The sequence below is a fragment of the Mobula birostris genome, chromosome 1, assembly GCF_030028105.1.
Source record: "Mobula birostris isolate sMobBir1 chromosome 1, sMobBir1.hap1, whole genome shotgun sequence".
Taxonomy (NCBI): domain Eukaryota; kingdom Metazoa; phylum Chordata; class Chondrichthyes; order Myliobatiformes; family Myliobatidae; genus Mobula; species Mobula birostris.
In genome coordinates this window covers 90,330,413-90,352,911 of record NC_092370.1, presented here as the reverse complement: position 1 = coordinate 90,352,911, position 22,499 = coordinate 90,330,413, and the positions used below count along the sequence as shown (strand labels likewise).

The window sequence follows — 22,499 nt, the reverse complement described above, 5'->3', positions numbered from 1 at the left end:
CTGAAGTCCACAGTCATCTTTTGTCCTTGTTGAGACTTGGGTTGTTGTTCTCATATCTCTTGACAAGCCTCTCTACCTCCTCTTTGTATGCCAACTTATCATTGTTGTTGATGAGGCCAAACACTGTTGTATCATCAGTGAACTTAATGCGGTTTGAGCTGGATCTGGCAACGCTGTCATGAGTCAGCAGTGTGAACAGCAGCAGGCTTAAGCACATAGCCCAGGGGGAGGAGACACCAGTGATCAGCATGATGGAGCTTGAGATGCTGCTGCCAACTCAGACTGACTGGGGTCTTTCCATCGAGAAGTCCAAGATCCATTTACAGAGAGAGGTGTTGAGTCCCAACAAGGACTATTTACCCTCCAGTCCCTAAAGGCTGATCATGTTAAACACTGAGCTTAAGTCAAACAACAACCTGGCGTATGAAGCATTGTTTTCCGGGTGGGGCAGTAACGAGTGGAGGATCAAGGCTATGGCATCATCAGTGCACTGGTTTGAGTGGTAAGCAACCTGGAAAGAGTCCATTGTAGCTAGAAGGTGGGATTTTATATAATACATTATCAGCCGCTCAAAGCACTTCATGATTGTTGAGGTCAGTGCCACTGGTGGTAATCGTTTAGGCCAGTTATTGTCTCGCTCTCTCTTGGGCACCAGAATGATGGTGGCTACCTTGAAGCCTGCAGGAACAATGGTCTGTTGCAAAGGGATATTAAAGATGTCCGTTACGATTTGGTGACATGATTGATTACAGAATTCAACACCTTTCCCACATCGTGCTACTAGATATTCCACCCACAAATATTCACTATTATTTGTCCAATCTCTACAAGGAGCATCTGTAGTGGACTCTTTCCCTGGTTTTATATTTTGCACTACTACAGCTGGAGTGACTCAACATCTAACACTTGGTACTTCAAGTCACTTATATTGTCATTTCGACCATAACTGCTGGTACAGTACACAGTAAAAATGAGATGACGTTTTTCAGGACCCTGGTGCTACATGGACAATACAAAAACGACACTGAACTACGTAAAATAACAACACAAAACTACACTAGACTACAGACCTACCCAGGACTGCATAAACTGCACAGAACAGTGCAGGCATTACAATCAATAATTAACAAGACAATAGGCACAGTAGAGGGCAGTAGGTTGGTGTCAGTCCAGGCTCTGGGTATTGAGGAGTCTGATGACTTGGGGGAAGAAACTGTTACATAGTCTGGTCGTGAGAGCCCGAATACTTCAGTGCCTTTTGCCAGATGGCAGGACGGAGAAGAGTTCGTATGAGGTGTGTGTGGGGTCCTTCATAATGCTGTTTGCTTTACAGATGCAGCATGTGGTGTATATGTCTATAATGGCGGGAAGAGAGACCCCAATGATGATCTCAGCTGACTTCACTATCCGCTGCAGGGTCTTGCGATCCGAGATGGTGTAATTTCCGAACCAGGCAGTGATGCAGCTACTCAGGATGCTCTCAATACCACCTCTGTAGAATGTGGTGAGGATGGGGGAGGTGGGGGAGATGGACTTTTCTCAGCCTTCGCAGAAAGTAGAGATGCTGCTGGGCCTTCTTTGCTATGGAGCTGGTGTTGAGGGACCAAGTGAGATTCTCTGCCAGGTGAACACCAAGAAATTTGGTTCTCTTAACGATCTCAATGGAGGAGTCGATGTTCAGCGGAGAGTGGTTGTTCCGTGTCCTCCTGAAGTCAACAACCATCTCTTTTGTTTTGTTCACATTCAGAGACAGGTTGTTGGCTCTACACCAGTCCGTTAGCTGCTGCACTTCCTCTCTGTATGCTGATTCATCATTCTTATTGATGAGACCCACCACGGTTGTGTCATCAGCGAACTTGATGATGTGGTTCGAGCTGTGTGTTGCAGCACAGTCGTGGGTCAGCAGAGTGAACAGCAGTGGACTGAGCACACAGCCCTGGGGGGGGCCCCCGTGCTCAGTGTGATGGTATTGGAGATGCTACTTCCAATCCAGACTGACTGAGGTCTCCCAGTCAGGCAGTCTAGGATCTAGTTGCAGAGGTTGGTGTACAAGCCCAGTAGGCTCAGCTTTTCAATCAGTTTTTGAGGAATGATAGTGTTGAATGCTGAACTTAAGTCTATGAACAGCATTCAAACATACATGTCTTTTTTGTCAAGGTGGGTTAGGGCCAGGTGGAGGGTGATGGCAATGGCGTCGTCTGTTGAATGGTTGGGACAGTACGCAAACTGCAGGGGCCCAGTGAGGGGGACAGCATAACTAGTGCCTCATAACTAGCCTCTCGAAACACTTCATGATGGATGAGTGTGACAGGACGGTAGTCGTTGAGGCAGGACACTGAAGACTTCTTCGGCACAGGGACGATGGTGGTGGCCGTGAAGCACATAGGAATGACGGCGCTGCTCAGGGAGATGTTGAAGATGTCAGTGAGAATCTCAGCTAGCTGGTCTACACATCCTCTAAGCACTCTGCCAGGAATATTGTCTGGTGCAGCAGCCTTCTCTGAGTTGACCCTGCACAGGGTTCTCCTCACATCGGCCACGGTATGACACAGTATCCTTGGTACAATCTTTGGTACTTTCCGGTCTCTCAGCAGCTTCATCCAAAAAGTAGTTTCACAGGAACACTATCTCCCCCAGCTCTGGCATGCATATTCAATTCTCAATTTGAATGGAGTTCTTTTGAAGCTGCTTATTTGACATCCGTCACTGGATTAACAGAAATTTCTACCTAAATAGGAAAGCTGTGTCTTAACACTAAACCACAAACTGTTCTCTAGGCTCCAAGAGGAGGAACCTGGCTAGAGGCTACCATGACTTTAATCATTTCTTGACCACCAAAGACTGCTCAGCTCCATCTCATTAATGTTACTTAATTGTAGCACTGCTTAAATTCTTACAGATTTTTGGTACTTCTAGGCTTGATGATTCCAAAGTCCTTCCGTCTGGGCTCCCATTCTCTACTTATTGTAAATTTGTTCTCCAACTCAATTACCCATATTATAACTAACAAAAGTTCTAGCCACCAAATATTTGCTGTCTCTGAGCTCCTCAGGGAATTCTCTTCACATCCTTCTAGATGTTTAGTACTTTGACCAATCGTTTAGATACCTGCTGTCACGTGACTGTTAAATTTTGTCTAGCAGATCTGTATTTAAAGCATGCAGTTAGAGATGTTTAGAAAAAAAATCCCTTTTCACACTTAAGCTTTAAGAGGGCTCCGTATTGAGTGTCTATACCAGGTAGTGCTGAATAAAAGCATATTCTGAAGAATGGTGCATGGTTTGGAAAAACATTTTTCTCTGTGGTATTTACACAAAATGCTTCATTATCTTTTTCCCTTTTTAGGAGTGGGCGATTTTCTTGCGAGCCAGCTGAAGGTTTAACTTCATTGTTAGAACCACCCAAGGGACCTGGTTTTGGACTTCAGCCAGGACTTTAACTAATGTAGCTGGTAATGTCTTGAACTGATGGTGTCTCAGTATCTGCACAAACAAAATGTATATAATAAAATGTTTTTTCTCATACTATAATCCTGAACTCAATTCTTTTGTCCTATATTATTGAATATATAAACTGGCTTTTATTCATGATGCCACCCCGGCTGCTCCCCTCCCACTTTGTACTACAACATTTAATACACATGGAAAGCTACTCATTATCTTCCTATATGTTTGTAGCATGCCACACAGGAAAGTACTTATGCCATTTCTACACCCCCATGATGTTCTGATGGAACAGATCAACTATTTTCAGACATTTAGTTCAGCCAATGAATTAGCTGTTCAGCACCCCCCCCCCAACCTTCAATGAAATCTTATAAAATTAGAATTCCATAGTTAGATTTTTATAACTCATACCTGAAGACAGTGTACATGTACCTAATTTTGGTACAATGTTTAGTTCAAGAGGATGAACATTTGGCATTAATCAATAGATACGTTCTGAATTAGTTCTTCTATTAGGCATTCCGTAATCCACCCTACACCACTATGTATTCTCCTGAATATCAGATAGTAATCTGTATACTTTGATAAAGACATAAAAAGGATGATGAAGAGTTCCCTTCATCTTTGAAACTGACATTTTTTTGTAATTTTTTATTGAAGTTCATCAAACATTTCCGTAAGATGTATTTGAGATATTGTACATATATATCATAGTCATATATGCCACAAATCTCCACATAATATCTAAGGTATACACTTATAGAAGAGAGGATAGAAAGAACAAGCAAAATGAGAAAACTATGTACAAGTAGGGAGTGATTTTTTTTTTTACAACGTACTCAACATTAGAAAGTAAGGAAGCTACATATCCAGAAATCAGTAAGTTCATTTCACAAGGAATGGATGCCATTTTGCACAAATGAAAGCTGAAAGATAAAACATAGCACGGCACTACACTGTCTCTGATGCCAAAGATAACTCAAATGGACCCTAATCCCCTACCACAGCCTTTTAAATGAGTGCAAATCAGAATTAAATCAATGAACAAAAATTATAGTATATACACATGCTTTGTTAAAAATAATTTGTAGTTTTCAGTTCAGTACTTAATCTAAAAAAACTTGTACAAAGTTGGTTTTATTACTAGAATGTGCTTGTCCGTCCCTTGTTACTCTTGGTGTAGTGATCCACTTAAAACTACTGCAGTCACTGATAAAGCTATTTTAAAATAGAAATTCACTCATTATTAGCTGTTTAAGATGAACAAATATTTAAGCGCAGTCACAATGACGTGCACCTTGGTGATGGTATTGCCATATGTCACCTGCAGTTGTTCTTCCAAACAGTGAAATGTATATCCAGATGGTGGATGCTTTGAGTTTTTTTTAAATAAAAGACCTCGGGTAATGGTTTAAATGGAGCCACAGAACACTGGTGACAGATAGCTGTCAAACATTTTCTTAGTGGATGATGCAGAGATGAGGGTTTATAGCTTCCTTATCACACAAGCCACAGGCTTTCACCAGAAAGCCTGTGAACTCCAGCAGCTAAAGTACAGCTGTTACATTGATGTAGTTAATGGAAAGTCTTGCAGTAATGGTTTAGGCGTCAATGAAAGTAACAGCTCTGAATATCATGGAGGGGCAATCAAACTCTGGATACTGTGTGGCAGAGATAGTATGTTAATTATTTGAGCCTTCATAGGTGGAGGCATGTTTTCTTTTAGCTGTGATTGGGACTGAATGCTGCAATCGTTGCTAATCTTGAGCATATTGTAGTTGAAGCAAGCTGAGTTTAAGGTAACATTCAAAGGTTGAGATGATGATCATCCATTTGTGCCAAGTTTGACATCAGCTATGTGAGATTTCAATCTAATCCTTATCAACTTTAGTTTTGTGACTTTCTCTGTGATCAATTTTTTTTAAAAAAATCGATGTTTCCCCTCTGCTTGGAACCATTTATGCCCAGGTCTTATTCTGTATAGGGACTCTAAAATACCCAAATCTCACATCTAAATTAGACCAACTGCTGGTAAACTTGAAGTTTTATAGTTTCTACATGTGGCTTCAGTTAAACAAATATGATTTCTAATGATCAATCGGACATCTGATAATTCTGTGCTCGTTTCTAAGATACCATAAGCTAAATCCTGCTATATACTTTCAAACAGGTGACTAACAACTGATTCTGAATATATTCCAAGAAGCTACAGAACAAGTTTAGCAACATTAACAGTGAGAACTGGTTTCTTGCTTTTAATTGAAAAGCTTGTGCAACATACTTCCCAGCATTCTAGCTCCTGGCATGCAGTTGGTCCACCCACACTGAATATGTAGCCAGTAACAGAACTCCAGATAAGTATCACTGTTGAATTAGCTTACCGTTTAATCAGCCACCACAGTCAATCTTAAAATCTGTTTGACTTTAAAACATTTTAAACCTGTCAAATTTGTTATTCAACTGTGCCCTTATTGAGCTGAATCATTGTCTATTCAATAGCAAAAGTAAGATACTTTATCTCGACATAAATACTCTCTTACCTGAATATTCTAACATTATAGTTTAGGTTGCATTTACTAGAGTACCATAAATACCACAATTAACACAAATGCAGGGAATATAAAACAACTTTAATTTTACTATTCCTTTGTATGTTCAGTATTACATGCTGTATCATATCCAGCAGCACTATGGAAGTACTTGCTTAATGCTAATTGCATTGGCTTAAAGTAGCAGTTCACCAACTTCAAGGTCAATTACAGACTGACAATAAATGCTTGCCCTATTAGTAATAACCATATTCTGTAAATAAATATGAAAGACGTCTACTTGTAAAATTACTAATGCATATCAACATAATATTTAACATGCAATTATTCAATAGTAAATAGCGACTATGGTTATTTTGCCCTCTAACATGCTCATTATTTATAGCAACAGCAGTGTTTTTTTTTCTTAGTTGGATAAAATAGCTTGATAACCTTCATATAGATCTAGAGGACATCAGGCACACTACAGAAATGGATTGACATAACTGCAGACAAAACAAGCATTTTGCATGGGATTCATAATAGTCTTTCATTATTAAAAAAATTAACTTCAGCTTGGGGAATCATTAGAAATGTTTCTAACGATCTTTTTATTCTTGAAGTAAAGGAAATAAAAGCAGATCATTGTTTTAAAGTGAAAAGAATTACCCTTCAATGAAAACAGCGACCCAAATTGAAAACAAAACTCTAGCCTAAAAATATTTGCCATCTGTTTCTGACAACTGTGAAACTTAAGAATAATTTCAAATATGATAACTGAGTAAAAGAACTTAGAACAGTACAACACAGGAACAGGCCTTTTTTCCCCACTATGTTGTGCTGACCTAATTAACCTAATTCTGCCTACGGATGGGAACATACTCCTCTATTTTCTCCTTGTAACCCATACTTTCTAAATGAAGGCACCCAGTAAACCTCTTCTGTACTCTCCATAACCTCCCCATCCTTCTTATAATGGGGTAACCAAAATGTTTAGTCAATGGTGTGACAATTGCACAAAATGCAATACAGTAATGCTAATTTTTTAAAAAATGGGACATAGTTGCAAATTAAAGTCTCAAAATGACCTGTAGTTGTATTAAATTTGTACATTATGATTATTGTATTGATTACAAGTATCAGGCACAACTTACGTCAACACAAAGCAGTCCCCATTAGCTTCTCCTTCCTCATGGTAGGGAATGGATAACTTACTTCTCCATCCCTTACATATAAATCTAGACAGTGAGCATCATGACAAAGAATTGGGACCTTCCTAGTCCAGTATATTACAAGTACTAAATTGTGCACTTAAGGAAATGAAAATAGGGAACAACCAGTAGTTTCTGGTGGGAACAGCTTACCATCTTTAACGTACTCCCTAATATGGCAGCTGATATGGAATCAAAATATGACAAATGTCAGTAACTATATGTCTCCACTCACCTTAACAGCCAATATCTGCCAGTGGCCAGCTATGTCAATCCCACTTCCTATTCCCAAGTCTGTTCGTGACCTCTCTTTACTGACAAGTTGAGGCTAGATGCAGATTAGAAGAATCCCATCTTGGTAGTCTCAAACCTGCTGGTATCAACATTGATGTCTACTACTCTTAATAACTACTCTCCTGTTCCACCCCACTTTTATTTTCTCCGTATCCCTCTGGCCCCATTAGCCCCTTCCCTTTCCTCTTGCATCTTATCCATCATCCACACCTTCATCCCTCTGGTTCCCCACCTCCCCTTAACTCCATGGTCTACTGTCTTCTATCAGATTCCATGTTCTTCAGTGCTTTGACTTCCTCCCGTCACATCATTCCCATTCCTCCCTCTACCTACCCATTTTCCTCCTCTTGCCCGGATTCACCCATCATCTGCCAGCTTGTGCTCGTCCCCATGCCCCATTTCTTTTTGTTCTAACTTTTGCCCTCTTTCTTTTCAGTTATGATTGTCTCAGCTCAAATATTGACTGTTCATTTCCCTGCCTGACCTGCTGAGTTCCTCCAGAATTTTTGTCTTGTTCCAGACTCCCATCATCTGCAGTCTCGTCTCTAATATAACTTTCATGACAAATTGCATGGAAAGAACAATACATTTTATGATGCAGTTTATCCAGAGAATGAGAGCTAGGTTTAACCAGAACTCAGATTTAGATTTGATCATAGCCTTGGTCCAAATACAAGTCATATAATTATTCCAGAGAGTAACTTAGTGTGACATCAAATAACAGTGATAAATCCACAGGTATCAAAAAAAATTTAATTGGTTGAAGTGATACCTTACAATAAGATGGTTGAGGTTAGAAATCAATTATCACACCTCTAGAATGTCACTTGACAACCAAAAAAGGCAGTGGATGCAACCATCTTCTGCTTCATCAGAGACTTTCATCAAAAGGTTGGAAATGGAGACTTCAGAACAATTCACTTGCAAGTCCTCCGTAAATAAAAACAACCCATGCCTGCTTGCAACAGGATCCAGCAAAAGACAAGTAACATTTCTTGTCACAAATATGTCAAACAATCACAATCTTCAATAAATGCCATCCATCTACTCTGGACAATCAATGGCATTACTATCTAAAATTCTCTGAATATCAACATCCTTAAGGTCACTATAGACTCAGACTAAACTAAACTCACCATGTGTATACTATGACTACTACAGATCATAATCTAGATACTTCATGACAAATGACTCATTTATCAATCACCCTAAGCCTTACCACCATTTAAAATGCACAAGTCAGGTAAGACTGAATAGTGAACACTTGTCTAGATCAATTAAGTTCAAACAACTAAAAAAAATTATCAATATTCAGGACAAAGCCTCCCGCTTGATTGATTAATAACTGTACCATCTAAAAAAAAGCTTCTAGTTTACTACAATAGCATTTTCGAAAGCCATAATCTCCAACACCCGGCAGGCATATAGGAACAGCACTATGTAACAGCTCACAAAGTCACACACGGGCCTGATCTGGAAAACACTGGCAGTCCACCATTGTCACAGACTAAATCCTGTAAGTTTCTCTCCACAGCACTTTCAAAATAACTTCACATGAAAGACAGCAACATTTGAAGTTAGTAGCTAGGCAATCGAGGATGGACAATGAATGAGCCTTGCCAGCAACACCCACGTTCTAAATGGATAATCAAAAATATTCAAATTGAAAGACTACATGTAGAGAGAATCCAAAATGATAGAACATAGATAAAAAATGTAGCTTACAATAAATATGAAATAGTCATTTCATGAAAGTTGTGAGTAAATTTCTGCTCATTAGTTTTAGTTTCACAAAGCCAAGTCCATCCAAATCACTAGCAAAAGTTGTGATCCTTGTTTTAGTTTTAGTTTCAGAAACAATGCTTCATTACTACTGACTCTTGTCAGCTAGTTTTCCCATCTATGTGCAGCCTCTACAATGTTGGGCACATTTATAAGTGCTTTGGAGCATTTTATTTTCCTATATCAGCTGCATTGGAACATACACAACTAAGCTTAGCTTATTCCAAAAGTTTCTCCTCTAACACATGTTGCCTTAATAAATCTACCTAATTTTTCTTATCATCAAGTTTTAATTCTATACTCAATTCTGTCTACACCTTCTCCAACACAAGTATTACTGGTTTACAGTTACTGTGTTTATCCTTACCCTCTTTTTAACAAGAATGTGACACTCACAATCTTCTATTCAGGCATCATCCAACTCTATAGCTACTTGGAAAATGACAGATAAGGACTCCGCTAATTCCCACAACAACCTAGTGAGCATCCCATTCAGAGTACATGTTTTAATCCAGTTTCAGTACAATAAGCTTTTCTGGCAGCCCCATTGTACAAATTTAGCCCTTCCTATATCTAAACCAAGTTTTTTGGTAAGGAAAAAGTCAATAAATTAAAGTAGAAATATAGCAATTTAGGAAAATTGAATACAAATCAAAATGGCTTTATGAAAGTTAATTTATTGTCATACACAAATATAAGTGAAATGGAAAACTTGCAGCAGCATCACAGGCACATCACATAAGCATCATTCACCCGAAAAACAAATTTTACATTTCTTTTTACAAAAAACAAAATTAGAACAAATTCCATTTTAGTCCAAAGTGATCAAAATAGTTAAATTCCTGACGAAGGGTCTCGGCCTGAAACGTCGACTGTACCTCTTCCTAGAGATGCTGCCTGGCCTGCTGCGTTCACCAGCAACTTTGATGTGTGTTAGTTAAATTCCTGATGTAGGTTTCAAACTGAAACATCAACTATTTATTCCTATCCGTAGACGATGCTCGGCTTGCTGCATTCCTCCATCATTTTGTGTGTTGCCAAAGGTAAATTTGAGACAAACTTGCTTGAATTCTGAGGATATGACAGGAAGATGTGATAAGGGAACCTGCAGATATTGTGCATTTAGATTACCTAAAGGCACTTAAGTTGCCCACAAGAGGCTACTGAATAAATTAAATGTGCAGGGCTTTGGAGGAAATGCATTGGCATGGATTGAAGAATGGACCTGAAATGAATGTACCTCTCCCATCAGCCCCTCCAGCCCTTTACCTTTCCGAGCCACCTGCTTCACCTACCACCACCTGCTTCACCTACCACCACCTATCTAGTCGTCCTTCCTCTCCTCCCACCTTTTTATTCTGGCCTCTTCCCCCTTCCTTTCCAGTCCTGAAGAAACTGTTCATTCATTTCCATAGCCTGACCTGCTGAGATCCTCCAGCATTTTCTGTGTTGTACTGGAATAAATGAGTCCTTTTCAATCAGGAGTAATGTAACTAATGGTTTACTCCATGGATCAGTTGGCTTTCAATTGTTTATATTAATGACCTGAAGGGAACAAAACAAAAGGTTTCCAATGCAAACATGAGGAAATCTGCAGATGCTGGTATTTCAAGCAACATACGTAAAAGTTGCTGGTGAATGCAGCAGGCCAGGCGACATCTCTAAGAAGAGATCTCCTGACGAAGGGTCTCGGCCCAGAACATCGACTGTACCTCTTCCAAAATGTTTCCAAGTTTTCTGATGATACACAATTAGGTAAAAAGGCATGCTATGAGGACATTCAGATTCTGCATCAGTATATTTATAGATTAAATATACTGACTGAGCAAAAACCTGACAAAAATGGAGTTTACTGCAGGGAAGGACAAGGTCACATGATCAAAGAGGGATCTAGGTATTTCTTGTGCATAAATTGGTAGAGATTGATTTTGATGTTCCCACAGGAGGGCAAGCCATGAATTACATGACATGGGTGCAAAATAAGAGTTAATTCATTTTAAACTGGTTTTTACAAGTTTCAGAAGGTTGAGAATCTCTGGAATTCTCTTTCACCTAAGGGAGGTGAATGCCCAATCATTAGATATGGGCAAGGTTGAGATACTCAAGCAACTGAAGAACTGAGGCATATGGCCATCACGTAGGGTCTTCAAGAACCTCTCGGCCTACTATTGCTTTTGTGTTTAGCTTAGTAGCTCAGCTCTAAACTTTTTTCTGTAGCTGTCACACTTCATTATGCATTGTTAGTTTTTTTTTACAGATCAAATGCACAATGCATTGACATATAAACAAGGTTTTCACCATCTCAATACATAGGACAATAAACCAATTCCAAAAAAAAAACGTAGCTATGCCTTTTGCCTTTATTTTCCTTTCAGTCCCTATTCAGGGCGACCTGTCCCTTTTCCGGTTTATTTGTCTGTAGAATATGTTTGTAATCAATTTTGTTTTAAGAGTTGTTTTAAAAAGGCACAAAAAGGAAAATAATTGGTTTGGACTCAATCCATTTGCAGTCAAAATGAATTAAACATAAAGTGTGCGTGTTTTGCTCTGGATTTCCTGTATCTGCAGGATCTCGTGTTTACAACTGAAACCCACGTCAGATTTAAACAGAAAAACAAAATTATAAGCCATGTTAATGTTAAAATAATTTTATTAAACTACACGGAATACAGGAAATAAGGTCTTTTAATAGTTCATATTCATACAGGAAATGCATACTTATAACAAAAAAAAATTCGGAGTTCAGTTAAAATAATTACGTTTCTTTTCTGGACGACACTGGCTTTTGTTTTAACAAAAGCAAATTCGTTGCAAATGGAACACGTTTTCTCAATGCTATATACTTTAAGGACCACAGTATTCCAATCAACCTTGTGCGACCTCTCAATGTCTTCACACTTTCTCCACTGCTCCCTCGGTAGATAGAACAACACTGCCCACAACATTCCCAGGGACCGCGCATGCGCCCTACCATCCCAGACATCTGGCCGCCAGACACCCCTTCCTCAGCAGAGCATCCAAGCATTTCTAAGATAACGCTTCATAAATAATTCATAGTAGACTTCTGTGACATCTGAACACCAAACATCTAACTCTTTAAACAATGAGGCACATTCAGCATCTCCGCATTTGATCACTCCACCCCCATTATTTCCATATCCATCCAGTCGGCGCCAGTGTAATCTCCATCCTGCGTATGCGTAAACTGTTGCCAAACTCCAAGGAGAGTCACCCCTCCCCCAACGCTCAGTCCTAGTGCGCATGCGTATGCTGCGACAATCGGACCAACGCCCTATACCCCACAAACGGCGGCAGGCTATTGCCGTTCTGCGCTTGCGCCCAATTGGTCTCTCCGGGGCTTGCCCTCGCGCACGCGCACTTGCTTCCTCCTGCCCTGTCACGAACAGCAAACCATCGCCTCCGCAGAATCGCCGCTCACAAGCAACTACCGCATACAACAGCGCCTGCGCACATTCTTTCTACACCCCCACCAGTAGACAAGAGTAGAAAGCATCGTTCCGCATTTAATCCCCAACTGCGTCCTAATCCTCATCCAGACAATAACTAAAATCAAATTAACACTCGACGATTTTTTTTACCAACCGTCTTGCAGATCCATTTTACCAACAGGACGACCAAATCAAACTGTATTTTAAAAAAAATACAAAGCCACTTTCATGCGACAGCTACTCGATATTCTTTCGGTCGTTGCAGAGCCTCTTTACCCTTTTCTAGAACTTTCCAGTCTCTTCGGAGACGTTACGTCACAAATTATCAAACGCCGCCGTTGAATGCTGGGAACGGTGCTTTGCCACCGTAGTTATTAAACTTATAAGAATACAAAGTGTTTTAGGGGCAAAAAAAAATCATAGCACATCCTAGTGAATTTGAAGATTGTTTCTACATTAGGTGCTTTAGAAATTGAAAATCGATGACAGGAACGGGCTGACGTGAGCCAAACATCCAATCAGATGGCCTGTAACAAAAGTCTTGGGTTTGTGGGTCACGTGAGGGAGTTACGTCCAACCAGAGGAAACGTTGGGCCCGCGGAAAGTCAAAGGCCGTCCCGGAGATGGAACCTTATCAAAGGTCTCGCCGTTTATAATTTCTCTTTTTTTAATATTGTATATTAATAAAATACGTTATAGTATCGGTAGCCCGTTTTTCGGTGGGATTGCAGCGTATATTGTTTGTTTGCAAGTCCGGAAATTTTTCAGCGCGTTTCCACAACACGTCCCTTCAACAAGGTAAAGGCCGTGAGCGATATGATGTTTTAATAGGAAAGAGCGAACGAAGGCCCGCAGTAGCAATCAGATATTGTGTGTTGTGCGACTGGGTCATGGCTACCAGGAGGCGTGTATGAGTCTCACATTCTCTATGTTGAACGGCGTATATGTACATATTTCGGAGGTGGGGTGGGGGCTGAATTTACATTGTTCCATATTGCCAACTGCTCGCCTTTTTTTATTTCCTTGATGTCCTGCTTTGGTACGTTCCCTAGCGATTTAAGGATTGTGGAGTAAATATTTGCTCAGATAACTGTTTAATGAGTACTGCATTGGGTGCAGCGTAGAGGTAATGCTCTCTTTGTTGATTAAGTATATGCTTAAATGCAGTCGAAGATGTTTCAAGGTTTATATTGGCAGAAGTAGTTTGGTGTCTTTTATAATTTAAGTTAGTGATAATATGATTCGACAGTAGCTTCTCAGTGCTGCAGCTTTGTGAGATACGGTGGTGGTGACGCGTCTGCACTGAACTAAAATGGCTTTATGGTTGTAGTCGCTTAGTGGTAAAGCAGCATTGTATATAGACTACTTGAAGCCGTTTTACAAATATTACAAGTGATACTAGTAATCCCATAATGACATGATGCTGGCGTAATGAAAGGAAGAAATGAAGTCTTGTCAACCATTTCCTTTTAAGTATTGGATAATTGAAGCGTAGGGTGGTTGAGTCGTTGTGGTGGGGTGGTGTTTGGGGAGAGGAAGGGAAAGTGATTCAAATTAAATCTGTTGATAATTGAGCATACTGTTTTATGTTAATATTGAGCGAAGTAGATTTAATTTAATCCTTTAGATTTAATAATGATCTACGTTCTGGTAGTGTGAAATGCAATTGTCTGGGGAATGTAGACATTTTGAATCTCAAAAATCGTGATTTTTTTTTGTTGTGTGTACGTCTGCCTGTGAAATCGGATTTAGATCACGGAGGGAATTGGGACCAGTTTTTCTGTAAACAGGAAATGGTTTAATGTTGGTTTTAAAAGCTTTATTTATAGCGCATAAAAATGTGCGCAAATAACTATGCTCTTTCAATGCGCTTGAAATGTAGGCTCTGGCTATGAAGTAGTTGATACTGCAGATTTAACAGACCCTGAATGGCATTAATTTATTTTCACCTCCTCGCCCCCCCACGGGAGTACTCAAGGTGGTGGGAGTAGTAGCATGGTACTATGATTACCCATTTAAAGATTCTAATTGAGAGCTCTGTTCGTGTCTGTTTTTTTCCTAACAACGCAAATAGCACGTGAAATGTATGTGAAATCTTTTCTTTTGTCATTTAATAATTGACATTTTTTCCACCCTGCAATCTGTGAAAGCCGAATGTCACTTTTGCTTGTATTTTATTTTTGGCCACGCGTCTTTGAGTGCATTCAATATATGTCGAGGGTTATTTCACTTCATGTATTTTTATTATACTATAAAGGTGGTTCTCTTATGCTTGGGAGTGCAATAGCATTTAGAGTAGATTAAACAACTACACAAAATCTAGTTCAATATCAACAGCATATGTTGTGAAATTTGTGCTTTGCAGTAGCAGTACTTTGCAATACATAATAATAACTAGAAGTTATAATAAGTGGGTGTGTATAGAGCAAAAACAGGAAAAAGGTGTCTAATGTCCATACAGAAGTCTGATGGTGGAGGGGAAGAAACTGTTCCTGAAACATTGAGTGTGCATCTTCATGTTCTGTACCACCACCTTGATGGCAGCCCTGAGAAGAGGGTACGTCCTGGGTGTTGGAGGTCCTTAATGATGGATGCCACCTTTTTGTGGCATTGCCTTTGGAAAGTGTCCTCACTGCTGGAGAGGCTAGAGCCTGTGATGAAACTGGCAGAGTTTACAACTTTCTGCAGCTTTTTCTGATCCTGTGCAGTGGTCCCTCCATACCAGGCAGTGATACAATCGGTTAGAATGTTCTCCACCCCTTCCTGAAGTCCACAATCAATTCCTTTGACTTACTGATGTTTAGTGCAAGGCTTTGTTATGTCATCATATGATTCCTATTCACTTTTTTATATTACACCTTGCTGTCACCCACAAGCAATGTCAGTTTTTATCACAGCTGAGCCCCACCTCTGTTTTCAGTATGAATGCAAGAAATTTTCCTATGCACTCAAATGCATACTTCAGTCAAACATTAGTAAAACTTCATGCTATGCATTTGGATAATGTCTCAATGGACTAGAACAGAGTTCACAACCTTTTTTTATGCCATGGATCTCTGCCAGGTTGGGAACTCCTGGACTAGGATAGAAAGATATAAAAACATCATGTACTATGCATTTACATTTACTATGCAAATATCTTGGGCACCCTAGAGTTTTCTATATCAATTTTGTTTTAGATGTTTTTTGTCGTCTTCATTAGTGTGTCAGCAGAAAAGAGCAAGCATTCATTTGAAAAATGTTACAAAGATAAGTTTAATATTTCATTAAAGAAGGTGACATGAAGTAGTAGACTACTTCTCAAATGAAAACTCGATTATGGTGTATAGTCCAGAGAATGATTAAACACAGATAACAAGCAGGTGCAGATCAATGATACAATAAGTTGAATGAACTGAAGCAGAAATGGATGCAGAAGGAATTAATTTGGGCAAAGGACAACGAAACTAAAAGGTGAATGTGTGGTAGATGTGACAGTTCTTACACCATGGCAAAAGTGAGCATCGCAGGAAGACACAAGGTGGTCATCCTGCATCAAAACAAATCCACAAGGAGTCAGGTGCTGAACAATAGCAGCAAATGCTCTGGACTGACGACACAAAATGTAAAATTTTTGGCTCAGGCAGGAAGCAGTCTGTCCTTAGAAGAGCTGGAGAGTGCTACATGGATGAGTATCTGCAGCCAACATGTTTGGGGCTGTATTTCTGCGAATGGAGTTGGTGATCTGATCAAACTGAATGGAATCCTCACTGCTAAGAAGTATAAGCAGATTCTTATCCATCACAAAATACCATCAAGGAGGCATCTGATTGATCCCAACTTCATTCTGTACCAGGACAATGACCCCAAATGCACGGCCAAGTCATAAAGAACTATCTTCAGTGAAAAGAAGACCAAGAACTTCTGCAGCTGATGGTATGGCTTCTGCTGAGCTATGATCTCAACATCATCGAGGCTGCCTGGGATTACCTGGAGAGACAGAGGCAAACAAGACAGCCAAAGCCTTCAGAAGAACTGTGGCAAGTTCTCCAAAATGCTTGGAGCAATCTACCAGCAAATTTTCTTATTAAAATACACAACAGTGTTTCTAAGAGAATTGATGCATTTTTAAAGTGAAAGGATGGTCATACTAAGCATTGGTTTGATTTAGGTATTTTTTTTACTGTTTACTGCCCTTTATGGTTTTTTATATTTAGAAACTTTTCATTTCATTATTTTTGAAAGCATCTTCACTTTACAGATTTCTTTTACATGTGTCAAAGTCTTGCACAGTAGTGTATATAGCTGTGGGAGGCAAAATACAACAAAGTGACTGAAAATCTAAAATAGCTTGAAGGAGCATTGAAAACTAAAGTCTTTTAGTGTATCATTGAATGCTGGATAAGCTTTTTTTGACCTTAATGCTGATTAGAAATTAATGTTTCTTTTTGAGCTCACTAATATCTGTATGTGCTTCTAACATATGAAGCAAAAGAAACATGAGCTGGAGTAGGCCATAAGGTTCCTTGCACCTGGTCCACCATCAGTAAAATTATTGTTGATTTGATCTACGTCCGTCTTTACTTCCATGTTCTCACTTACCCTTGCATCCCCAACACACCAAAGACTATATGGGCTGTAAGTATATTTAATAATTTGGGCTCCACAGCTTTTTGGTTTTGTGTTTTCCAGAGATTCATATATATTCCAAGAGGAAAACAATCCTCTTCTGCTCCTATAAAATTTTCCTTGTGTACTTATCCAATTTCTTTTTGAAAGCCTTGATTACCTGTTTCTGTGATTATGTGGAGTAAGTCCTTCCTAAGAGTGGTGACCTGAATTGGAAGCAGTACTCCAATGGTACCTTAACTGGTGTTTCACACAAATAGAACTTCAGTCATTGCAGTTTTAGTCTACATTTCTCTCTCAGATCTATGAGCCCTATTGTTTTGCTAACAGCAGTCATGTCTGCTACTTTCAAATATGTGTGATTACAGAAGTTACTTGATATTTCCTATTAATTTTAGAATATTGGGAGAATAAGTCTTGCAAAACTATGGCACTGCTGGTGGAATAGGTTGCCCCCTTTGATATTTATTGCTGAGCAGTAATTTTTAAAATTCTCAGGAATCGGTTCAAAATGCATTTATAAAGTATGTTGTCTACAGCTTAACCTGTGTGAATTTTAATTTCATGTTATACAAATCAATGAAAATAAATCTGATTCTGATTTCAATATATTGTGATGATGCAGATGCAGATTTACTGCCGTGATTGACTTCACAATGACCCTGACTGCCTAAGCGTCGGAAGTATCTAATCAGTTTGTGATGGTTTGGGATGTTTTGAAATCACATGAAGCCATAAATGAACATCTTTTTACTCAAAATATTAAACTTTTACATTTATTGTGGAATTTTTTATTTTGACCTGCGAATAAAAACAGTTAATTGCTATTGAATCCTACTTTAGTCGTACAGTTTTTGATCTTTTTATCTGATCAAACAGATTGATAATTTGGACTAAGTTTTTCTATGTAGCAGTCGGTGTAGCATAGGATGCTTTGCCACAGACAGTTGCCTTTTTCCAAATTACTTTAGTCCAACATCAAACATGGTTCACTGTTTGCATTTTCCATACCACAATAACTGGCTGACACTTGGATTGCTGTTTTATGTTGAATTATTGTTGGTCTGTACTACTTGCTACTGAATGTTAGCTATTAAATTTAGTTTATTGCTGGACTGTTTCGGGGATTACAAAGATATGCTAATTCAAGCATTCAATGAGATCAGTAAGATGAGTTCAGGTTGCAAAGGAAAGTGTTTTATAACTTTGTTTCATTCTTTATTTCTCATAACTATTTAAATTATTTTTATGGTGTAATTATTTACAGGGTTGCCATTGAAATCTATTTGCGATTGATGTTAGTATCTAAATCAGAGAAGCGACATGTATTTATAATGATCATGATATGACCATCAATTGCAGGCAGAGGAAGTGGGTATAACCTCTAATGAATTAAAGAGAAAAATACTTAACATATGGAGAGTTACTAAAAATGACAACCTGGATAGTGTTCAGAATTCCATGCTTAGGGAGGTGCAATAAATACACCTGTATCTTGGGAAATGAGAGAACCCTGAAATTAATAATATTGGCATCCTAATGTTACAAGTTCAGTAGTTCCATTTAATGCCAGAGAAATATATACAGTATACATCCTGAAATCCTTGTTCTTTGCCGACATCTACAAAAACAGAAGTGTATCAAAGAATGAATTACAGTAAAAATGTTAGTACACCAAAGCCCCCCCACTCCCCCATCACACACAAGCGACAGAAAAGCAATTACCCTTCCCCCACCCACTTACGCAAAAATCAACAGCACCCTTCACCTACAAAGCATGCAATATCAAGGCCCCCAATAAAGACCATGATCTGTAGTACAACAAAAACTAACCGATATGCCACAGGTTCTTCATTCTCCCTAATAAAGAGAAAAAGAGGTGTCTTCTTCCACAGTGGGGTGGGGGGAACATAACAAAACAACTCGCTGCTTAACGTTGTTGAAAGTCTGTCATAGTGCTTTTTTTTCCAGAGTTCTGAGACTCTGGAATTGACAAGACTTTCCCCAATGACAAGACAAAAAGAGAGCTTGAATGGCCAAGTACAGAGCACCCGACAGCCAATCTGTTCCTTATTCTCCTGCGGCACGTCAGTCAGCAGCATACTGGCTTAGAATCAGCCTATCTCCAGGGCTGCGAAACCTCAGAACCGCAAAGGCACACTCACCTTCTAGGTGCGTCCTTGGGATATCGAAAAGCAGCCGGTCATGAGCACCGGAGAGTGGGCCCCACCACTGCAAAAAAACCAAGTCTGAGTGTAGCTCCAGGTCAGAGTCTTCAGCAGATCCCCATCCACCCTGAAAGGGTAAAGGAGAGACAGTCAAGCTGTTTTCACAGATGAATGCGAAGGAGTTGCAATTTAGCACCATCATGACTCCGCCTACAAGCCTGTTATTAGTTGATTAGTCTGTTATTAAATTTCTAGTTTTTTTTTTGTCAATAGTCAAATGCACTTGACTGGATTTGTTTTCTCACTAACCTTGGTTCAGTTTGTTATGCAGTACGTGTATACTCTAACTGAAATATTTGGCTTAGTACTAGGTACAGTCCTTTGAAAAAGTATTCAGTCCCTAACCGTTTGTTCATATAAATGGTTATTACAACCAGGGATTTTGATCAAGTTAACTGGGGATTTTATTTGTAAATCATACGAGGGGTGATTGATAAGTTTGTGGCCTAAGGTAGAAGGAGTCAATTTTAGAAAACCTAGCACATTTATTTTTCAACATACTCTCCTCCTACATTTACACACTTAGTGCAGCGGTAGTGAAGCATACGGATCTTGGACCTCCGGAAAGTGTCCACGGCAGGGGTAATTGATAAGTTCGTGGCCTAAGGTAGAAGGAGATGAGTTAAACAGCTCTTGTTACATGCACATGCAGTTCAACTGTTGGAGTGATTATGCAGAAAGATTGAAGTTAATAACTCTTCTCCTCCTACCTTAGGCCACAAACTTATCAATCACCCCTGATGAGTTACTAATTTCAAACTTTCTGCATAATCAGTCAGAGTTGAACTGCATGTGCATGTAACGAGAGCTGTATAACTTATCATCTTCTACCTTAGGCCACAAACTTCTCACCCCTGCTGCAGACACTTTCTGGAGGTCCAAGATTATGCCCCACGATCGCTAGACTAAGTGTGTAAATGTAGGAGGGAACTATATTGAAAAATGTGCTAGGTTTTCTAAAATTGACCCCTTCTACCTTAAGCCACGAACTTATCAATCACCCCTTGTATGTTCCTTTTTTCACAGTACAGTCAAAAACAAAATTGTAAAATATGATACACTTAAAAACTCAGACTGAAATGTTGGCAATTCAAAAGTACTTAATTGAACTACCTCTTGCAGCTATTACAGCCAGTAGGTTTTATTGTAATTGCTTCATGCACTGGGATACTCCCTTCAGTTGGTCAGGAGCAGATGTTGTCAGGTGGTGTCCAACCTTCACAAAGTGTTTCAATCGTTAACCACTGCACTCTCCAGTTTTACTCTATTAGATCTGCACAACGTGATGGAGCAAGATTTGTCCCTTCATCCTTGCAAAATTGCTCAAGCAGTGTCAGGTTAGTTGGGGAACAGCGGTGGGCAGTAATCTTGACATCTTGCCAGAGATGTTCGATTGGATTAAGGGTTAGGCCTCTGACTGGGCCACTCATTACAGGGTCAAGGGCCTGTTATCATTGGAATTCAGAAGAATGCATGGGGATCTCATTTGAAACCTACAAATGTTGAAAGGACTAGATAGGGTGGATATTGAGAGGATGCTTTCTATGGTGGGGATATCCAGAACTAGAGGATACAGCCTCAGAATTGAGGGGTGACCTTTTAAAACAGAGATGAGGATTTTTTTAGCCAGAGAGTAGTGAATCGGTGGAATGTTCTGCCACAGACTGCGGTGGAGGCCAAGTCCATGGGTGTATTTAACGTGGAAGTTGATTGTTTCCTGATCGGTCAGGGCATCAAAGGATATGGCAAGAAGGTAGGTATATGAGGTTAAGTGGGATCTGGGATCAGCCATGATAGAATGGTGGAGCAGACTCAATGGACTGATGGCCTACCTCTGCTCCTGTGTCTTGTGGTCTTATGGACATCAATTTTTTTCCCCCCATTTGAAACCACTCCATGGTTGCTCTGGCAGTGTGCTTTGGGTCATTGTTCTGCTGAAAGAGAAACTTCCTCTCCAGTTTAAGCTTTCTGGCAGAGGCTAGCAGGTTTTTATCCAGAATCTCTCTCTCTATTTAGTAGCATTCATCTTCCCATCAATCTTGACAAGATTTCCGGTCCCTGCAAAGGGTGAAAAGCATCCTCATAGCTTGATGCTATTTCCACCGTACTTTGTAGAAGGGATGGTGTTAACTGGTTGATATACAGTATTAGATTTATGTCACACGTACTGCTTAGTGTTGAGGCCAATAAGTTCCAGGTCAGTCTCGTCCAACCACAAGACCTTCTTCCACCTCTTTATAGTGACACTTTGTAAAGTCGTAATGGGTAAGGATATGCTTTTTTTTTAAAGCTGTGGCTTCTTCCTTGCCACTTTTCCATAAATAACCTTCTTGTTCATGGCCTTAGAGATTGTGGAGCCATGAGCTTCATCTCCAGTTGCAGCCACTGACTTCTGCAGCTCATTCAGAGTGACCATTGGCATCGCAGTAGTCTCTCTTATCTATATACTACTAAAACTCTCATGTTCTGTCTGTCTGTTTGTGATCTCCAATTAGCGCAAACGCTGCATTACAGCGGCACTTTTTTTTGGCTAAATCGAACTAAAATGAGCTAACTTACAGCATGTAGGCAAAGTTCAGGGTTGTATATTCGTATAAAATTGCTCATTCGCCAAAATCAACAGGCTCGTTTTCACCTGAGAGCCGATTGGCCATCATGGAAATTGGGACGCGACAGCCCGATGCATGCGCACGGCCAGCCTTAGCAGCGACACCGACCGGAGCAAAAGGGCAGGGCAGCTCTATTTCGAGGGGTCACATTCTGCTGATCACCATCAGCATGTGCAGGATTGGGACAGATCTAACTGCCACCCATCAATAAGAGATAATTACTTCTTATTGTAATGACGTACTTCAAGACACTCATAAAACCCTTTGATGCAGTCAGAGGACAGCGGTGACTATATCACGCCCATTTAGGAGAGAGCCAACCACATCAAGAATAATCAGCATCC

At 39.8% G+C, this 22,499-nt stretch overlaps 2 protein-coding genes and 1 long non-coding RNA gene across 5 annotated transcripts in view; 2 read left to right on the top strand and 1 right to left on the bottom strand.

The window, feature by feature from the left end:
* ndufv2 (NADH:ubiquinone oxidoreductase core subunit V2) overlaps positions 1–3,530 on the top strand; it is a 66,684-nt gene extending 63,154 nt beyond the window's left edge. The window contains exon 8 of the mRNA XM_072259059.1: positions 3,346–3,530. Within this exon, the coding sequence (XP_072115160.1) occupies positions 3,346–3,439 (94 nt within the window). The 3' untranslated portion in view covers positions 3,440–3,530. The remainder of the gene's footprint in view (positions 1–3,345) is intronic.
* Positions 1–13,169, bottom strand: part of LOC140198126 (uncharacterized) — a 61,017-nt gene extending 47,848 nt beyond the window's left edge. Inside the window, exon 1 of the long non-coding RNA XR_011886105.1 lies at positions 12,865–13,169. This is a non-coding gene — a long non-coding RNA (uncharacterized lncRNA). The remainder of the gene's footprint in view (positions 1–12,864) is intronic.
* A 98-nt stretch (positions 13,170–13,267) lies between these two features.
* Positions 13,268–22,499, top strand: part of ankrd12 (ankyrin repeat domain 12) — a 220,906-nt gene continuing 211,674 nt past the window's right edge. For 2 of the 3 annotated variants that reach the window (XM_072259046.1, XM_072259019.1), the window contains exon 1: positions 13,299–13,508. The gene's annotated coding sequence lies outside the window, so the exon portion shown is untranslated. Of the gene's footprint in view, positions 13,509–22,499 lie in introns of all 3 variants that reach the window. The other variant, XM_072259029.1, reaches the window with a different exon arrangement.